Consider the following 17,561-nt stretch of genomic DNA (forward strand, 5'->3'; position numbering starts at 1 on the left):
CGGCGGCGAAGGCCATGGCGGCCGGCGGCTGAGGCCGCGAGCCGAGGCGGGGCCGCAGAGCGCGAGGAAGGCGGGCGAGCGCGGGCCCCGTGCCCCTCCGGCGCGACCGCGGCGGCCGCTAGGCCCTGGCGCCTCACAGCGCGGCCTCCCCGGGGCCGGGCTGCGCCCCTGAGGCCGCGGGCGCGCGGTCGTCGGCGGGAACCGCAGCAACGAGAGGCATAGCCAGGCGGGCCGGGCGCCGCTCCTTGTCCTTTCTGGAGGCTTCCGGGAGGGCCCGCGCCTCGGGACCGGGACCCTGGGCGCACTCTGAGGCGGCTAGGCGGCCTCAGACCGGATCAGCACCCGGGCTGTGAACAGTGGCCGCGGCGGGGGCGGAGGCGCGTCAAGCCCCACCCCCCACCCCCGGCGCCGAGGTCCCGCCCCGCCCCTTGCTCGCATTGACCCCTCCCACCACACCCTTCCGCAGGCTCCTCCCAAGCTGGGAGGGAGCGGGAAAGAGACCTGTAGGGTAGCTTTCTGGGGGTGCCGCCCTGAGAGTTCTTAGGCCGACCACAGCCCTCCAAGCCTGGACCGGCTTTGCATCTGAGACCCACTCGGCTTCATGAACGAGCGAGACCTGCTCGAGTGTCAGCTCAGAGGGAAAGCTCAAATCATTAGGACCTCAGGGTCTGCTTAAGAAAAGGGACTTGAACCAGGGAACCACCAGTCTTCAGTCCTTCACCTCCAGAGTCCCCGATTGTTTACACATTAGGTTCCCCAGATGCACTTGGGTAGCACAAGGCTGGCAACGCTGTTGAAATATATAAAAATCAAGCAGTCACATTCCCTTATGTTTTCCTTAAGGGAAACTTATGGAAATCTGAACACAGCCAATTAGGAGGACCTGATGAGTTACCTCTATTCAGCGTGTAGAGAGGCCTTCCAGCTTAGATCATGTGAGATCTAGTGGAGTTGTGTTTTATTTATTTATTTATTTATTTATTTATTTATTTATTTATTTTTATTGAATGAAATTTCGCAGATAATCTTTCCCTTTACCAAAAATCCAGTCTACTGGAGACCACGTCTGAGAGCTTTAACTGCCTGCCAGCAACTTCTACAACTTATTTATCTCAGACAGACTCTCTTTCTCTTGATTCATTTTTTCTCCTGATTGTGGATCACATTTTCTTGCTTTTGGGCACATCCAGAAGTTTTTTTGACTGGATACATGAACATTGTAATTTGTATATTGTTCAAAGTCTGGATTTTTTAGGAGGGAAAGAGAAAATAACTGGATAGGAAAATGCAATTTCTGATATATACATATACATTTTAAATTTTAGAGCTTATATTTAGGGACCTATTGCTTTCAGATCTAGAATAGAGGAGATAGAACTAGAAGGTAAAAATACAAAAGAAGAAAAAAGAAAATATAGCCCAGTATTTCTTGCTATTCCATGAAAAGGGAAATTCTTAGAGTTCATGAGGGTGTGTATGTGAGTGACTTTGAGGCTGAAAAAATGGCCTCTTAGCACTAAAGGCTATGTCTGGACTATAGCCTGGGTGGCTGGTTTTTCTACCTATGAGATAGTCACCCCACACAACTGAAGCCACTTAAAGATACCTTTGACAACATAAGCATTCCTTTTGTCTTAGACCTCAGAGAGCACCAGTAGGCTTATGATAAAGAGAAACTTTTACTTGTGATAAGAATGGACCCTGGAGGCAGCATCAAATCTTCCATTATAATAATAATAATTATTATGAAACATAAACATGTATGATAGTGCGATATAATATTAACTAACGATTGTAATGATTTCAAACTATGCCAATACTTTCGTGTACATGAATTCATATGGCTTTCACAGAGATTTTAAGATGGACACGTGGCCCTCACTCCTGCCTTTGGGGCAGTGAAAGGGAAGTCGGTATAGAATGAGAACCAGCTCACGTGTTCCATGGGGGAGACAATGAGGGACAGGTGGCAGGGACAGCGTTTCTCAGGAACATTCATTTCCAATCCTCCCAGCACTGCCAAAGCTTCCCCCTTTATAACTTCACAAGAGGGTCCTTTTGAGAAAAGTAGAAATGACTTAATGTGTTTACCATTAACACTGGTTATTTCTGTGGCGTGAGATGGCAATAGTGGAGGGAAATACTCACTTTTTTTGCTTTACAAGACTTCGTATCAATTGAAATTTTTGTAATGAGGTTGTCATAAAATATTTTTCATTAAAAAAACAAAACAGGCCCTGACTTCTGCTGCAGCCATATTAGAGTAAAGGGGTTGGGTTTAACCTCCAAACTTAGATGAAAAATCCAGAAAAAAATTAAAAAGAAATAACGTGCAGGGGCATCTGGGTGGCTCAGTGGGATAAGTGATGGGCTCCCGACTTAGGCTCAGGTCATGATCTCATGGCTCGAGAGCTCGAGCCCTGCGTCGGGCTCTGCACTGACAGCATGGAGCCTGCTTGGGATTCTCTCTCTCCCTCTCTGTGCCTCACCTCCCCCCAAATAAATAAATAAACTTAAGAAAGAGAGAAAGAAAGAAAGAAAGAAAGAAACAAAGAAACAAACAAACAAACAAACAAACAATGTGCGTTGGACAGCAGATAACAGGCAGTGCAGGACCTTGGACAAGGGACACTAAGGAAGTGATCCTTCTGACTGCCTTGGCTTCCTGCCCGGAGAGGGATTCCAAACTGCAGGGCTGGGAGGGGAACCCAAAGGGAGCCTGGCAGTCTCTCTGAGCAGAGAAAGTGGCATTGAGAATTTTAAAGGGCCAGGTGGCTAGAATCCACAGGGCGGAGTACCACAGGGGAGAGAGCTACAGGGAAAGAGATCTGGAGGCGTGCAGAAGGTTCCCCCGAGCCTTCACCTGAGTGCCGGTCAAGTGCATGCTTGTAAGGAAACTATCCAAGGTCAGAGAAAGAACCACTGGAAAGAAGAAGGCAGAAGAATTTCCAAGCTGCATTGGCCTGGGAATAGTGATGTTCTGGACAGCCAGAGTGGAGAAACCTGTAATACCAGGGTGCAGTGGGAGAGAAGGGCTAGAAAGAAGTGCAAATACACTTACACTGGGTGTAAGATACGTTTACATTTTGATTGTGGTGATGGTCCCACTGGTCCCTACATGTGTCAAAGCTCATCGAGTGTATACTTGAAGTAGGTCCAGCTTATTGTCTTCAATTATACTTTAATAAAACTGTGAAAAGCAGGTTTCATTGCATGGTATATTAGGAGGGAGATTGGGGCTGATTATGATTTGTGAGACAGGCAACAAATCATTTCTCTCCAAGTTGCAGTTTTTCTCCTTTCATTTCTATTGGAAACAAAATATCTTTGTTTGCAAAGCCCAAACATCAAAACCTTACCGATGGACAGAAGAATTTGTATGTAAAGACAAATATGTCAGGACTTTGGGCTGAAAAGATGGAGATACATTCCTGCTTTATAAGATCATTAAGGGAAAGGCGCCTGGGTGGCTCCGTGGGTTAAGCGGCCGACTGGGCTCAGGTCACGATTTCACGGTTCATGAGTTTGATCCCCGCTGTGCTGACAGCTCAGAGCCTGGAAGACTGCTTCGGATTCTGTGTCTCTCTCGCTGCCCCTCTCCTGCTCACACTGTGTTTCTCTCTCTCTCTCAAAAAAACAGACACTAAAAACAATTAAAAAAAAAAAAAAAGATCATTAAGGGTAAAGTCCAGCAAATTGGGATCTGCACATTGTAGGTCCATTTATTGGCTGTTGGAACAAGATTGCCAGCCTAGTGACCATCATAAATGCTTTACAGGCATTAAATAAGTTTCGTGCATGCGAAGTGCTTAGAATACAGTCCGACACTTGGGAGATGCTTGCTAAATGCTAGTTATTATTTCTAGTTCCACTTCTTAATTTTACAGGTACAAAAAGTCGGACCCACAGAAATGAAGGAGCATCCCCAGTATTAGAAGCTGTGCAACTGCCCAAAGTCTGAATCTCCTACAACCTGGTCATTATATTATGATTCCTCCTTGTCCACACCACTTTCACGGAGTCTAATGTGCCCACACCCCTGGAAGGGGCAGCCCCAGCTTCCAGATGGCCCCACCCTGTCCACTCAGGGAACCGATAATGAGCACCCAGCCCAAGCTGAGCCAATCAGATACTCTGTCCCAGGAACATAAAATACAGAATTGAGACACAGATGCAATGGGTGAGAAAAGCATGGCTGGACAGCCGGCCGGGCTCCAGGGCTCCGTGTAAGGGGACGATGAAGCAGAGAAGCTGATCAGCAGAGGAGGACAAATGGAGCAGTGGGGGCGATGGGGGGGGGGGGGGGGGCAAACAGGGAACAGTGCACAGGAGCTCCGAGAGAGGGACAGAATGAAGACAGGAGCTTCCTGGCAGCTTTGAAGCCCCAGAAGGCTTCCCTGAGTGCCTGCTTGGCCTTGCACTCGGGTTCTTTGCCTAGACTTTTATTCTTTACAGCCAAGTGAGCCGTGTTTGTCCTGATTCAATTTCTGTGGATTGCAAACAACAGAAACCCACTTCAAATTGGCTTCCACCGCACTTACGCATGTGAGACAGGCAGGGCACGAGAGGCCACTAGGCCTGAAGGAGGGCAGTGGCCTGAAGGAGGGCCAGGACCCAAAGACAGACAGCTCTCAGGTTATTCCCAAGTGTGGGGAATAAGCTTCGGAATTCCCTGAGCCTGTACGGATGGGGTAACAAGGCGTAAAGAAATAGAAAGCTATAGGATGCTCCCACCCAAGTCTGGGTAAACAAGATTAGGTAAATAGGTATAGATAGGGCAGGGCAAAGGCCCCAAAGTAGAACAAAGGTATATGAGGTAAACAAGATTACTTTGTATTCAGGGTGGAAACACCCCCCAAGTTAGTACTATAGCAGAAAGCTGCTTTCACGGGAAGGAAGGACCAAATTAGGTAAACAGGTAAACAGGGCTATAAATGGCTGCAGGGCGAAGTCTGCCCAGAGCAGAGCTAGTTAACAAAAGAAAGGTGCCGTGTTGACCCTGAAGTAGCTTGCTCTTTCTTGCCCCCTAGGCCAGTTTAGGTAAACAGCGGTGGTGCCTCAAGTCTGCTGTAAACAACCTTCCTCCTGGCTGGCCACCAGGATTTTGTTTTGTATTAACCCAAACCTGTAACCCCGCATATCTTCAAGACCCCTGTTCTCTCACATCCATGAGTTAATGTTCACAGTTTCATTGTTTACCATATTTGTAAGCCTTCTGATCCTAATAAAAACCGAGCAAGGACCCTTAATCAGGGCTCGTCTTTTCCTGGACATTAGCCATCTCTCGCATTTTAATCCTGCATCTTGCTTTCTTGCTAGGCAAGAGAGAACGCTAGACCCAGAGTCTATGACCAAGCAATTGGTCTCCCATTGGCTGCCTCTCCCGTCTAGGGCCAAGTGGTCCGCACCCATGATACCTGGTCAGTTTCAGGAGAAAGATTCTGTTGAGTCCAATTTGGTCCTGTGTCTCCCTCCCCAGGTGCAGTTATCGAGGTGCTGAGATTATAAGGTACAAATGTGGCTTCGGGCACTGCTTTCCCTCCTACATTGAGGATGGAGTGAGAGAAAGAGAGTGATAGGGAGCTGGTGAAAATCCTGAAAAGTTGTCTTCTACATTGTTTAAGGCAATGCCCAGCATTGGCCCAGACATTTCTATTGATTTTTTTTTTTTTTTTTTTAAGTAGGCTACACACCCTGCATGGAGCCCAACACAGGGCTTGAACTCATGACCCTGATATCAAGAGTCAGACAATCAACTGAGCCACCCAGGAACCCGTGGATTTTTATTTTAAATTTAAGAAACATTTAGGGGCATCTGGGTGGCTCAGTCGGTTAAGTGCCTGACTTTGACTCAGGTCATGATCTCGCAGTTCGTGGGCTCGAGCCCCACATCGGGGTCTGTGCTGACAGCTCGGAGCCTGGAGTCTGCTTTAGATTCTGTGTCTCCCTCTCTCTCTGCTCCTCTCCCACTCACGCTCTATCTCTCTCTGTCTCAAAAATAAACATTAAAAAAATTTTAAATAAAAAAATTAAGAAACATTTATAAAGACGTTGTGTTAGGATTGCCAGGAACTGCTCAGGGTTCTGCACAAACACAGACTCATTGACTTCCAATAACCTTATGTAGCATATACCATTATTATCCCCATGTTGTAGTGGTTGGGGAATATCCTACTTCACACATCAAAGCTCTTCCCACTTTGGCCAACTCTTACTATATTCATTAGAATGTTTTCCCTTATATTCAGTTATCACCTGTTTCTAGCTTCCAAGTACTTGTCCCAGTTCGTTTTCCGGGAGTCTCTCAGAGCAATCTGTACCTTCTCCCAAGTGACAGTCATTCAAATATTTAAAAACTGCCACAATGTCATGCAACTCAGCCTGCTAAATAAAGTACAGCCTTAAGGGCACCTACAGAAATTCTAGTGCCAACTCTTACCGGCTGTGTGACCTTGGGGCAAGCCACCTACTCTTTTGAACACCCAGATTGCTCATCTATACTATACAAACAAGTACATTATCTTAACTTCTCACACTGGTGCTGCAGTGGGTGAGTACTTCAGCAAGTTTGGTGGCAAGGAATGGTGGGATGCGGAAGGGCTCTGGGGGCTGTGACAGGGAAAGGACAGTGTGTGGGAATTGCCTGTCTCTGACTGGCTCCCAGAGAGAAACTTCCAGGGAAGCCCCTCTGTTGGTCACTCCCTCCCCCTTCCTTTTCCACATACTCATTTGTCTGTCAGCTTCACCATTTTGTCCCATTGACCAGGAATTCTCAGGCTGTTACTCGTAATCATCTTTGGAGGCCTTGGTGCCTTTAAGTTTGGTATGTCATGGGTGGTCATTTGCGAAGCTTGCTGTAATGAAGTTCCAAGAAAAGCGTTCTGTGCTCAATCCCAGTGACGGAGGGGATTGTATTTGCCCCACAGTCGTTACTCAACTACAATCTATATTGCAGGAATACGTAGAAACGCCACAACAGCACATGAAGTCAGTCATGACGAACAGTTTACGCACAGAGGTGCCAGGTTTTGCCGCACGACATTTTGTCTCTGTAGCAAGAATATTCCCTCCTTAGTGGCTAAAACAAGTTCTGTTCTCACCATTAATATACTCAGAATTTATTAGCGAACTAAAGGTTCCACTGTCTCTACTGAACTAAATTAGAGAGATACCATATTGCTATTCTGGCCTGCAAAAATTTCAGTTTTTCTTTTGAAAAGCACTTTAGGCTTGGGGCGCCTGGGTGGCTCAGTCGGTTAAGCGTCAGACTTCGGCTCAGGTCGTGATCTCTCAGTCCGTGAGTTCAAGCCCCGCGTCGGGCTCTGTGCTGACAGCTCGGAGCCTGGGGCCTGTTTCAGATTCTGTGTCTCCCTCTCTCTGCCCCTCCCCTGCTCATGCTCTGTCTCTCTCTGTCTCAAAAATAAATAAAGGTTAAAAAAATTAAAAAAAAAAAAAAAGAAAAGCACTTTAGGCTTTTTTTTTTTTTTTTTCATTTGGCTTGTTTGTACCTGAGGACTTTAAAACTTTTCATCATAAAGTTTGGAAAATCCATTCCTCCTTTATTTCTGTTCTATTGCCAGAATGGGTTTTTGTGAGGTTTAATGCATTCTAGGTTGTATTGTAGCATATACATCACTATCCATAATTTTATAAGTTCATCAACTTTTTATAATTCAGAACAGGTAGGTATGTGACTGATAACCACATTCATTACTGTGCTACTAAAAAAATCCATTTTGTGAACATTGTTCTAAGAAAATCATCATTTGCATATCTAGGATTTAGTTTTAAACTGAATTCATGTGGCATTATGACCTGTTCAAACTGCCCCCAAGGCATGTTAAACGACACCATAATGTGAAGCTACCACAAAACAATGTTAGCAACCATGGAGGAAACACCCAGCATTATGTCTGTTTCAGGTTCTACAACAAAGTGGCATTTCACATTGAATAAGCATCTTTTTGTAAAAAAAAAAAAAAAATCAAGAATTTGTTTTCTTCTTTTTAAATTTTTTTAAATGTTTATTTATTTTTGAGAGAGAGAGAGAGAGACAGAGACAGAGACAGAGAGACAGAGAGAGAGAGAGGGTGGGAGAGGGGCAGAGAGAGAGGGAGACACAGAATCCGAAGCAGGCTCCAGGCTCTGAGCCGTCAGCAGAGCCTGAAGCGGGGCTCAAACCCATAAGCCGTGAGATCATGACCTGAGCCGAAGTCGGATGCTTAACAGACTGAGCCACCCAGGGGCCCCTTGTTTTCTTATTCTTAAAAAAAAGTTGGAAACAAATATTGCTTCACTCTGGGCCACAGTAGCCCAGTGCACATAAAGAGGCAAAGATACAATCTGTCTCTCCACAGGGTCAACACTTTCCACCAATAGCAAGTATCCTTTTGTCACAGACCTTCGAACTCAGTTGCCATTTGGGCAAGTGAATCAAGAGGGCTTAGACAACAGCTGGGCAGATTTTAATGTGTTCATTTCTTTAGTTTTCTTTTTATTAAAAGTCTTGTGAGGGGTGTCTGGGTGGCTCAGTAGGTTAGGTGGCCGACTTTGGCTCAGATCATGATCTCACAGCCTTCTGGAACATTAGAGTTCCCGAGAATTTGAAACAGTCAACATTTTTCTGTTTTTTTTTGCAGGAAAATACTGGAAATAAATAGGGGCATGGAATTCAACAGCTGGCTAGAAACGTCTTACATTCAGTTGTTTGGAAACATACCAATTCAGCTCATTGAATCTTCTGGCTAGAAAGCACAGATTTAACCTACTGTCTCTTCAAACACACTAAGACCAAAAAAAAAAAAAAAAAAAAAAAAGTCATTTGAGGATAATATAGTTTTGCATTAAAGGTGAGTCTGCTTGGTTAAGTGTCTGACCAGCTCAGGTCACCATCCCGCAGTTCGTGGGCTCGCGGTTCATGGGTTGGAGCCCTGCATCGGGCTCTGTGCTGACAGCTTCGAGCCTGGAACCTGGTTGGGATTCTGTGTCTCCCTCTCTCTCTGCCCCTCTGTAAGGGTTAAACTGTAGTGTAGGGCTAACCGGTAGCCTTAAGAAATAACAGCTTTGTTTTAACACTGTAGGTTAAGAGAGATAACAGCCTTATCCTATCAATCAAGGGAACCGAAGTTCAAGGAAAATCAACTGGCTTAGTGTTTGATTGGATTGGGGCCAGGGCATGTCTGAACTGTTTCCACCCCCATCTGGGAGCTATTCCTTTGTTCTGCTCCCAGGTAATGATAAGATGATGTGGTCAGCTATAAAAACTCTGTACCCTGGCTGTTCGGGACCGCACTCTGGTCAAGAGTGTCGGTCCCTATCGGTCGGCCTTGCCTCTCATGGCAGTGAATTTTATTGTGAGTGTCACTGGTGCCCGTAGCATTCTGTTTCAGGAGTTGTGTGGATGCAACACTGTTCACTTTAAATAGCAGTTCATCTTTTTAAACCTAGCTTTCACCGATGACTTGAACTAAAAACAATTCGGCAACAAACTAGCCTACCTGCCTTCCCCACCCCTTAACCAGCCTGCGTCTGCACTGCAGTCGCCCGCCCGCCCTTCCCATGGCTCGCCCTACAGCCGGTTCCAGTAGATATACTGCCCAGGCCCGGGGCTAGGGACAGAGCCCTTCCAGTGTGTTCAGGCAGCCAGGTCCGGATGTGAACAGGGCACATCTGTGGCCCACGGCAACCGGGCGCTGGCGGCTTCAAGGGGAGACTTCGGGACCTGGACAGGGCTCCCCGTCGCACCAGAAGTCATTGGCTTGTGGGGTCTCTACTACACACTCTCTTCGGGGCGGGTCACAGGCCCAGCTGGGCCTCCTTGTCCCAGAAGGGCTCTACAACCGGCGATAGTGGCAGTCCGGGCCATCGTCTGGGTCATAGGGCGGGGCCCGAATGTCCAGGAAGGCAGCGGGCCCGTCCACAGCATCGTGCATGTGCGGGTTGTCCCAGTGCAGGGTGAGGACGCAGGGGCCGTGGGCTTGTGCTCAGCCTGTGAGCGTCGCACGCCCGTCCACACGGGGCGACCCACTCCGAGGCCTGCAGCGGGGCCCCAGCTGCTGCTCTGGCCCACCGCCCACCTCCGGCTTGTCTATACCACATTTTTCCTATCCATTCATGTATCCGTGGGTATTTAGGTGAGGCAACCACTATTCTAACTTGTGCCACCATGAACTAGTTTTGTTCGCTCTTGAACTTCATACATAGTCCTGTCAGATTACATGTCACAGTAATTTTTTTCTTTTTCTTTAAAAAAAAATTTTTTTTAACGTTTATTTATTTTTGAGACAGAGAGAGACAGAGCATGAACGGGGGAGGGGCAGAGAGAGAGGGAGACACAGAATCTGAAACAGGCTCCAGGCTCTGAGCGGTCAGCACAGAGCCCGACGCAGGGCTCAAACTCACGGACCGTGAGATCATGACCTGAGCCGAAGTCGGCTGCTCAACCGACTGAGCCACCCAGGCGCCCCGATTTTTTTCTTTTTAAATACAGTAGATATCCAGTTGCACAGTATTATAACTCACTCATCCATTCATCTCCTGATGGGCATTTGTTGTTTCACATTCCGGGGGCTCTTATGAATCAAGCTATCATGAACATTCTTGAATACATCCTTCAGCGGGAATAGGCAGCTGTGCCCATGTTTAGGATGGACCATGAGCAAAAAGAGGCTTTACCTGGGAAGGGGCATTAGGAAGAGTTTTTATCCTGAAACCCACAAATTCTTGAAATGGTTGATGAGCATGAAGAAACGTCAGGACTTCCTACTGTCAGCATGAAGCTGCACATGGGCCTCGATCTCGCAAACCTTGAGATCGTGATCTGAGCCGAAATCAAGAGTCGAATGCCCAATCAACAGAGCCACCCAGGCTCCCCTGAATTTCTTCATGTTCTCTGTTTGCTGCCAGAGTGAGAACGAAAGAACAGCGAGGCAGCCGTGGTCAGACGCTAAGGAGCGCTGGAGAGCTGAGCCTTGCTTCCTGGTAAAGGGCTTCTTTGGGCTTCTTTGGGCTTCTCTGGGCTTCAGAGGAAAAGAAGTGTTTATGTTAGATTCTGGGTCAGATTATCTTGGGTCTACCCCCTGCCTAGTGTTTCCTAATTTAAGACACTTCCCGTCAGCTCTTTTCCTCGTTTAGTTTTGACCAATCACCTCTCTCCTCTGTCACATCAGCAAAAGCAGTGTCAAGAAATGCCAAAGACAACAAAGTAGGAATGTGTCATCGGCACACAAAGCTCTCTGTTTTCTCAAGTGCTGATGCTCGCTCTGATGGGAAGCCCTCTGAGACACAGCGTGGGAGGCTCTTCGCAAAGGTGGAGGAAGCGTGGGAAGATACATTTTTTACTCCTTATCACTCACACACCCCTCCCTGGGCCTCACCTACCTCCCACCTCCCCTCAGCTCAGCTTGGACACTGACATTCACCGGTTGAACCCTGCCCCATCCCTGTCCAGACATGTAGCCCTTGAACAGCAGGCTCAGGTGGCCAGAAAGAAGCTGGCTGAGTTCAATCCCAAGTGTCCATGGAGGCCCAGCCTCCTTTAAATCCTCACTGTTGAGACCTAGTTCCTTTTCTTTTTTTTAATTTTTTTAAATTTATATTTATTTATTTTTGAGAGACAGAGACAGAGTGTGAGTGGGGGAGGGGCAGAGAGAGAGGGAGACACAGAATCAGAAGCAGCCTCCGGGCTCTGAGCTGTCAGCACAGAGCCCGACGTGGGGCTTGAACCCACGAACCGTGAGATCATGACCCAAGCCGAAGTCAGCCGCTTAACCGACTGAGCCACCCGGGCGCCCCGAGACCTAGTTTCTAAAATTGGTCTTCTGCTTTCCTCCCTGCTCACCAATCCCCTTTGTTGCAGGGACTGAAGCCTAAACCCCAGTCTGCTTGGTTGAGGCAGTTGTGTCCTTCTCAGGCACCTTCCACCTGGGGTTAAAGCCAGACCCCTGTGCCTGCAGCTCTGTGCAGGCCCCTACCCTGTGAAAAGAGATCATCTGGACCCACCGTGCTGCCACCCCTGTTCCAAGTCTTGTTATACACAAACCCTGGGCTCCTGCTGCTGTCCTACTAACAGCAGGGGCCCTTTCTGGACAGTGGCCCCTGTCTGACTACTGATATGTGCCAAGCACATCGGGACACTATTATTCGGTAAGCTTACTTTTCACTTCAGGGCCCAGACTTAAAACAGAGCAGGCTGAACCTTGCTATTCTGTTGAACAACTTAAGGAGTTGAATCATTTCCCACATTAGTCACATAGCTCCTCACTGAATCCTATATGGAGTGGGTTATTTTGATCATCAGAATCTTGACTTTGGAGTTCACAGAGAACCCAGGAACTGTGACTTTAATCCCAAGATGCCAACTTTTCTAAACTGCTGTACCTCAATGTGTGAAGTCTCTCTGGGTCAGCCTGGAGAGGAAGTTATACAGATGATAACGGCAATAGGAGAAAGAAATGAGTTCTGAAGGCCAGGGAGATGGTGGGACAGGACTAGTTAGTAGAGTCTGGTGCTGTCTGGCATGTAATAATAGTTTTCTCTGTCTCTATGTCTCTTACCATATATATATATGATTCTCATCAAAAAAAGTCCAATGTATTTATAATTTAATTTGCAATTGAAGATATTACTGACTAGAGAACTACCAGTTTGTCAAGACATTAATGAAAACTGGAACATCTACTTAAAAAAAAAACTTTTTTTGTTGAAATGTAATATTCCTATACAATAAAGTATATAAATCTTTAGGGTCAGCTTGATGTACTTTTTTTAATTAAAAAAAATTTTTTTTAATGTTTACTTATTTTTGAGAGAGACAGAGACAGACTGCAAGTGGGTTAGGGGCAGAGAGCGAGGGAGACACAGAATCCAAAGCCGGCTCCAGGCTCTGAGCTGTCAGCACAGAGCCCGACTCGGGGCTCGAACTCACAAGCCGTGAGATCATGACCTGAGCCGAAGTCGGATGCTCAACCGACTGAGCCACCCAGGCGCCCCCCCCGCTTTTTAAAAATTTTTTTAATGTTTATTTATTTTTGAGAGGAAGAGAGAGACAGAGCATGAGCAGGGGAGGGGCAGAGAGAAGGGGAGACACAGAATCTGAAGCAGGTTCCAGGCTCAGAGCTGTCAGCACAAAGCCTGACACGGGGCTCAAACTCACAAACCGTGAGATCATGACCTGAGCCAAAGTCAGACACAACTGACTGAGCCACCCAGGCGCCCCTGGCTTGATGTATGTTTAAAAGTGAAATGCACCTGCATAATCACCTGTCAGGTCAAGTTATAGACCATTTCCTAATCAGTATCCACTATTCTGACTTCTATTACCAAATATCAGTTTTGTCTGTTTTGAAATTTATGTAGAGTTCTAGAACATATATTCTTCTGTGTCTGACAGTTTCTTCTTAACTTCCTATCCATAGGAATCACCCATGTTTTGTGTAGCAGTTTATTCCTTACCGATTTCTTTTCTTTTTAAGGTTTAGTTATTTTTCAAAGAGAGAGAGAGAGAGAGAGAGAGAGAGAGAGAGAGAATGCGTGGGAGAGGGGCAGAGAGAGGGAGGCAGCGAACCTGAATCAGGCTCTGCTCTGTCTGTGCAAAGCCTGACATGGGGCTTGAACCCATGAATCGTGAGATCATGACCTGAGCCGAAGTCAGATGTTCAACTGACTGAGCCACCAGGCACCCTTCCTTATCAATTTCTATATAATTTTTTTTATTTCTAAATACATCACACTATCATTTATCCTTGGAACTAAGCCAGGCACCATAGGAGATATTAATATAATATCAGATAAGTTAATTCACATGTCACTTTGCCGTATGGTCCTCTACCTTTGTGTTATGACATCTAGTCAGTCAGCAGAGTGGACCTGTGGCTTCTGCAGAGCAAGAACTTATCTATACACAGAAGTGAGCGTGAATACAAAGTTAACCAAACACGAGTTAAACCAAAATACATATATTCCTAGCTCATTTTCCTTTCAACTAAATAAAAAATAAAAGTAAAAATGCAGGCACCCACTCCATTCCACCCGACACAGAAGGAAGTCTGATGGAAAGAATGCAAAGGAAGGGTTAGAAGATCATGTATTAGATTGGCAGCCAGATTGCCATTAATGTATTTTTTGGGGGTTTTTTTTGCCACCAAGCGTTGGTCTAACATCGCTGCTCTCTCATGATCCAGAGAAGAAACATCTGATAATGGAACAGCTATCAGAACATTACAAAAATTGTTGAGTACATGGTGCTATCCTCAGACAGCAAAGTTTTTTATTTTCCATCAAAGCTCTGGGGGAACCATGGGCTAGATTGCAATAAGGCAACGCCCACCCCAGACGTGGATCTTAGCCCCTGCACCACCTCAGGAGTAGATACTTGGTTCCCCTCCCCTCACTGCACTACTCTGCTGCTTATCCCAGCCTCCACCATCCCAACGTCAGGGTAACCCCTGCCCTAGTGTGGGGGGTGTGTGTTCCACACTGAGAAAGTGCATCATGTCTGTGTAGTGACGGATCAGTGGACAGGGGCTGGGGTGAGACCCGTGGGTCACCTGTCCCAAGTCCTTACCGGACTGCATCCTCCCCCACGGCCAGAGGCCAGCCTGCGATACACTTACCCAATTTTCTTGAGATGCTGCAGCAAATGACAATGATGACTGGGCTGATGACAATCACTCCTAGGATGATGCATGCAATTGATGGCATGGGTAAAGACTGGTTAGCATCTGGGACCTTTTTTGGTGGTACTAAAACAAACAAAAAGCGAAAGCCCTGTCAAACCTGAAAAAACACCTTCCTGGTGCTTGTCAGGTGGGGCGGGGATGGGTGAAATAGATAAAGGGGATTAAGGGCCCGCTTACTCCGATGAGCACCGAGTAATGTATAGAATTGTTGAATCATTACGTTGTACATCTGTACAATACTATACAGTGTATACGAATTGCATTTCAGTAAAAAATAAAATACCTTCCTGAGCACCTTGTCACCCCCCAATTTGTTGATTCATTATGTGGCAGCCAGTCTATCAGGTGGTGGGGTCTAAAGATGAACAGGGGGTTGTGCCCTGTCCTCACGGAGCGCGTATTTCTACTGAGGGAGGCAGCTGATGTCCATCTGGTTATCAGACCGTTTGACATGTTCTCTGTGGACAGATCTATTTGAGGTGATGGCATCGGGTGTGCTTAGTTCTGTGGGGGGGAGGGTTGGTGAAGGCTTCATTAGAAGTGACCTTTGCTCTGGGTCAAGAACAGGTAAGACAGAGGGAGAAGAGAAGGCTCAAGCCCAGGGATGCACGTAGATTTGGGGCCCACCTAGCAGTCCGGGGTGACCGGATCATTGGTTAGCGGGAAGGGGGCCCCTGTGCAGAGGGAGGTGGCAGGGAATGGGGGATGGTGGAGGTCCTGTGGCAGTCACTGACTCTCCAGTCCACCAAGAGGCCAGTCAGTCGATGGATCCTTCCCATCTTTAATTGCACACACATGCCCTATCCACACAGGGAAGGCATTAGACCTTTAAAGAGATGTACTGCATCCTCCTCCCCCTGTTCAGTTACCTGGGGGCTCTGGCACTTTCTCCCAGTGTTCTAAGAATTCCCTAAGCCAGTGACGGCAGTCTCCCATTGAGATCCTCCTGAAATAGTCTGCCAGTCCCTTGTTCTCCCACTCCTCCTTGACGCCTCTGGTTCCAGGACTCGTGACTGTCCAGGTCATGTTCATCGCGTCAAAGAGGAGGGCTGGCTGCCCGTTGATGTTGAAGTGCCAGGACGCAGCGGTGCCTCGTTCTGCTTCACACTGACAAGACAGCTGGATGTGCAGGGTGGGGGGACCTGCAATTCACGCCCAAAGTCATTGGCTTGGACTCTTAGCGCCGTCACCTCCCAGTAGGTCCACCGTGTCTCTTAGGCGGGACCAACGTTCAGTTCTTGTCCCAGAGCCCCTTCCCTGCCTGTGCTGGCTCCTCCCTCTCTCGCTGACTATCTCTACCTCCCCACCCTCTTCTCCTACTCACCCCTGGTCACGCTGTTCTCCAGTTTGATGTCAGACACGATCATCCTGAGCTCTTGCCCCACCTCTCCCAGCGTCTGGGTCAATTCTGTCCATGCTTTGGTGGCATTTACTTTCGCCCCCAGGAGACCCAAAGGTTTCATCTTGCTGCTGTCACTGTCATACTGAAAGACAGGCTTTTTGCCCACTGAGGCCTGCACTTCATACCAAGGGTGTCCGGGTCCAGACTGAGATTTGACGGTGAGGTCAAGGCAGAGAGAGTGAGTATCTGTGAGAGAAAAAGGGAGCCGAGGCCCCGACGCTCACTCAGAAGGTCCTTCTGCAGAGGGAGGGGTCTCCACTCCAGCTCCTCAACCTTCTGCGTCCTTAGTCCCCACCTTTTGCTGCCTGAGCTTTAGCAAAGTGCCTGGATGCCATAGACCCCTCGGACACACAGACCGTCACCCGGAGGAAACGTCTGGGAGGTATTTTTAGTGACTTCTGCCAAGGTCTCAGGTCAGAAAAGTACAAGGCAGTGTCTGCCCTCCTGGGACTTGAAATCTAGCCGAACAGACAGGACTTTGAACCGAAAAGACACCACAGGACACATGGCTAATTCAGGATGGTTCCTGGGCAACCAGGAAAGGCTTCTTGGAGGAGAAGGTGGGACTTGGCAGGTGAGGGAGAGCTGCTTACCTGAAACGTGGGTGAGCGCCCACCCCCACCCCCTGCCCCAGGCAGTCTCTGGGGAATCACATGGCCCAGGGTCTTCCAGGCTTCCATCAGCAGTAGTATCCAAAAAAAAAAAAAGAAGACCTGCCCTGAGAGATGCCAGTGGTGTCCTCCTGGAGCAGTTTTGGGAACAAAATCTGCAACCTACTCGGATGTGTCTACACACATTCACCCAAGGGCACTGTGCCGTCTTCACTTTGAGAAAACTGAAGGCTCTATTGAAATTGCAAAGTACGATGATACCAAAAGAGTATTTTGTAAGTAGTCACACGTTACTCATAAAAGCCAAGATGTGACTTAAAGAAAACAAAATTCAGGGTGCCTCGGTGGCTCAGTCAGTTAAGTGTCTGACGTAGGCTCAGGTCATGATCTCAGTTGGTGAGTTCGAGCCCCACGTCAGGCTCTGTGCTGACAGCTCAGAGCCTGGAACCTGCTTCGGATTCTGTGTCTCCCTCTCTCTCTGCCCCTCACCTGTTTGCTTGCTTGCTCTTTCTCTCTCCCGCTCTCTCTCAAAAATAAATAAAACATTAAAAAAATTTAAAAAACCAAAATCCAAAAACAAAATTCACTACGAATAAGCTCTCTGCCTCCTGTCCAGAGCAATGAAAACAAACACCTTCAAAACCCAAAACCCAAAGCCAAAAACAGCTATTCCGGTTTGAGCAGAATTGCCGGAGGTTATGTGCTCTCTTTTTCGCAACTCCCACCAAGTTCCTGTTCCAAATGCAGCCATTTCCTCTCTCCACTTCCGGCAACTTCTCAAGCACCAACTTTATCTCTCCATCCCCCACCCACTTTCTCTCCCTGCCCTCCACCAGTTCCTCTCTATATCCTACCCTCTTCCTCTCTTCA

The 17,561-nt window shown here is 47.5% G+C and overlaps 2 protein-coding genes across 2 annotated transcripts in view; both read right to left on the minus strand.

The window, feature by feature from the left end:
* The window catches only part of LRP11 (LDL receptor related protein 11), a 63,586-nt gene extending 53,654 nt beyond the window's left edge, over nucleotides 1-9,932 (minus strand). Inside the window, exons 1-2 of the mRNA XM_049654669.1 lie at nucleotides 9,845-9,932; nucleotides 138-315 (exon numbers count right to left, since the gene is read on the minus strand). Coding sequence (XP_049510626.1) covers nucleotides 138-315; nucleotides 9,845-9,932 — 266 coding nt within the window. The remainder of the gene's footprint in view (nucleotides 1-137; nucleotides 316-9,844) is intronic.
* Nucleotides 9,933-15,390: 5,458 nt separating this feature from the next.
* LOC125939156 (retinoic acid early transcript 1E-like) lies at nucleotides 15,391-16,415 on the minus strand. The gene is made up of 3 exons (XM_049654670.1): nucleotides 16,376-16,415; nucleotides 16,003-16,266; nucleotides 15,391-15,820 (listed from the first exon to the last, which is right to left on the minus strand). Exons 1-3 carry the CDS (start codon nucleotides 16,413-16,415, stop codon nucleotides 15,540-15,542), a joined length of 585 nt encoding a protein of 194 aa, XP_049510627.1. The 3' UTR covers nucleotides 15,391-15,539.
* Between the last annotated feature and the right edge of the window lie 1,146 nt (nucleotides 16,416-17,561).

This window comes from Panthera uncia (genome assembly GCF_023721935.1).
Source record: "Panthera uncia isolate 11264 chromosome B2 unlocalized genomic scaffold, Puncia_PCG_1.0 HiC_scaffold_24, whole genome shotgun sequence".
NCBI lineage: Eukaryota > Metazoa > Chordata > Mammalia > Carnivora > Felidae > Panthera > Panthera uncia.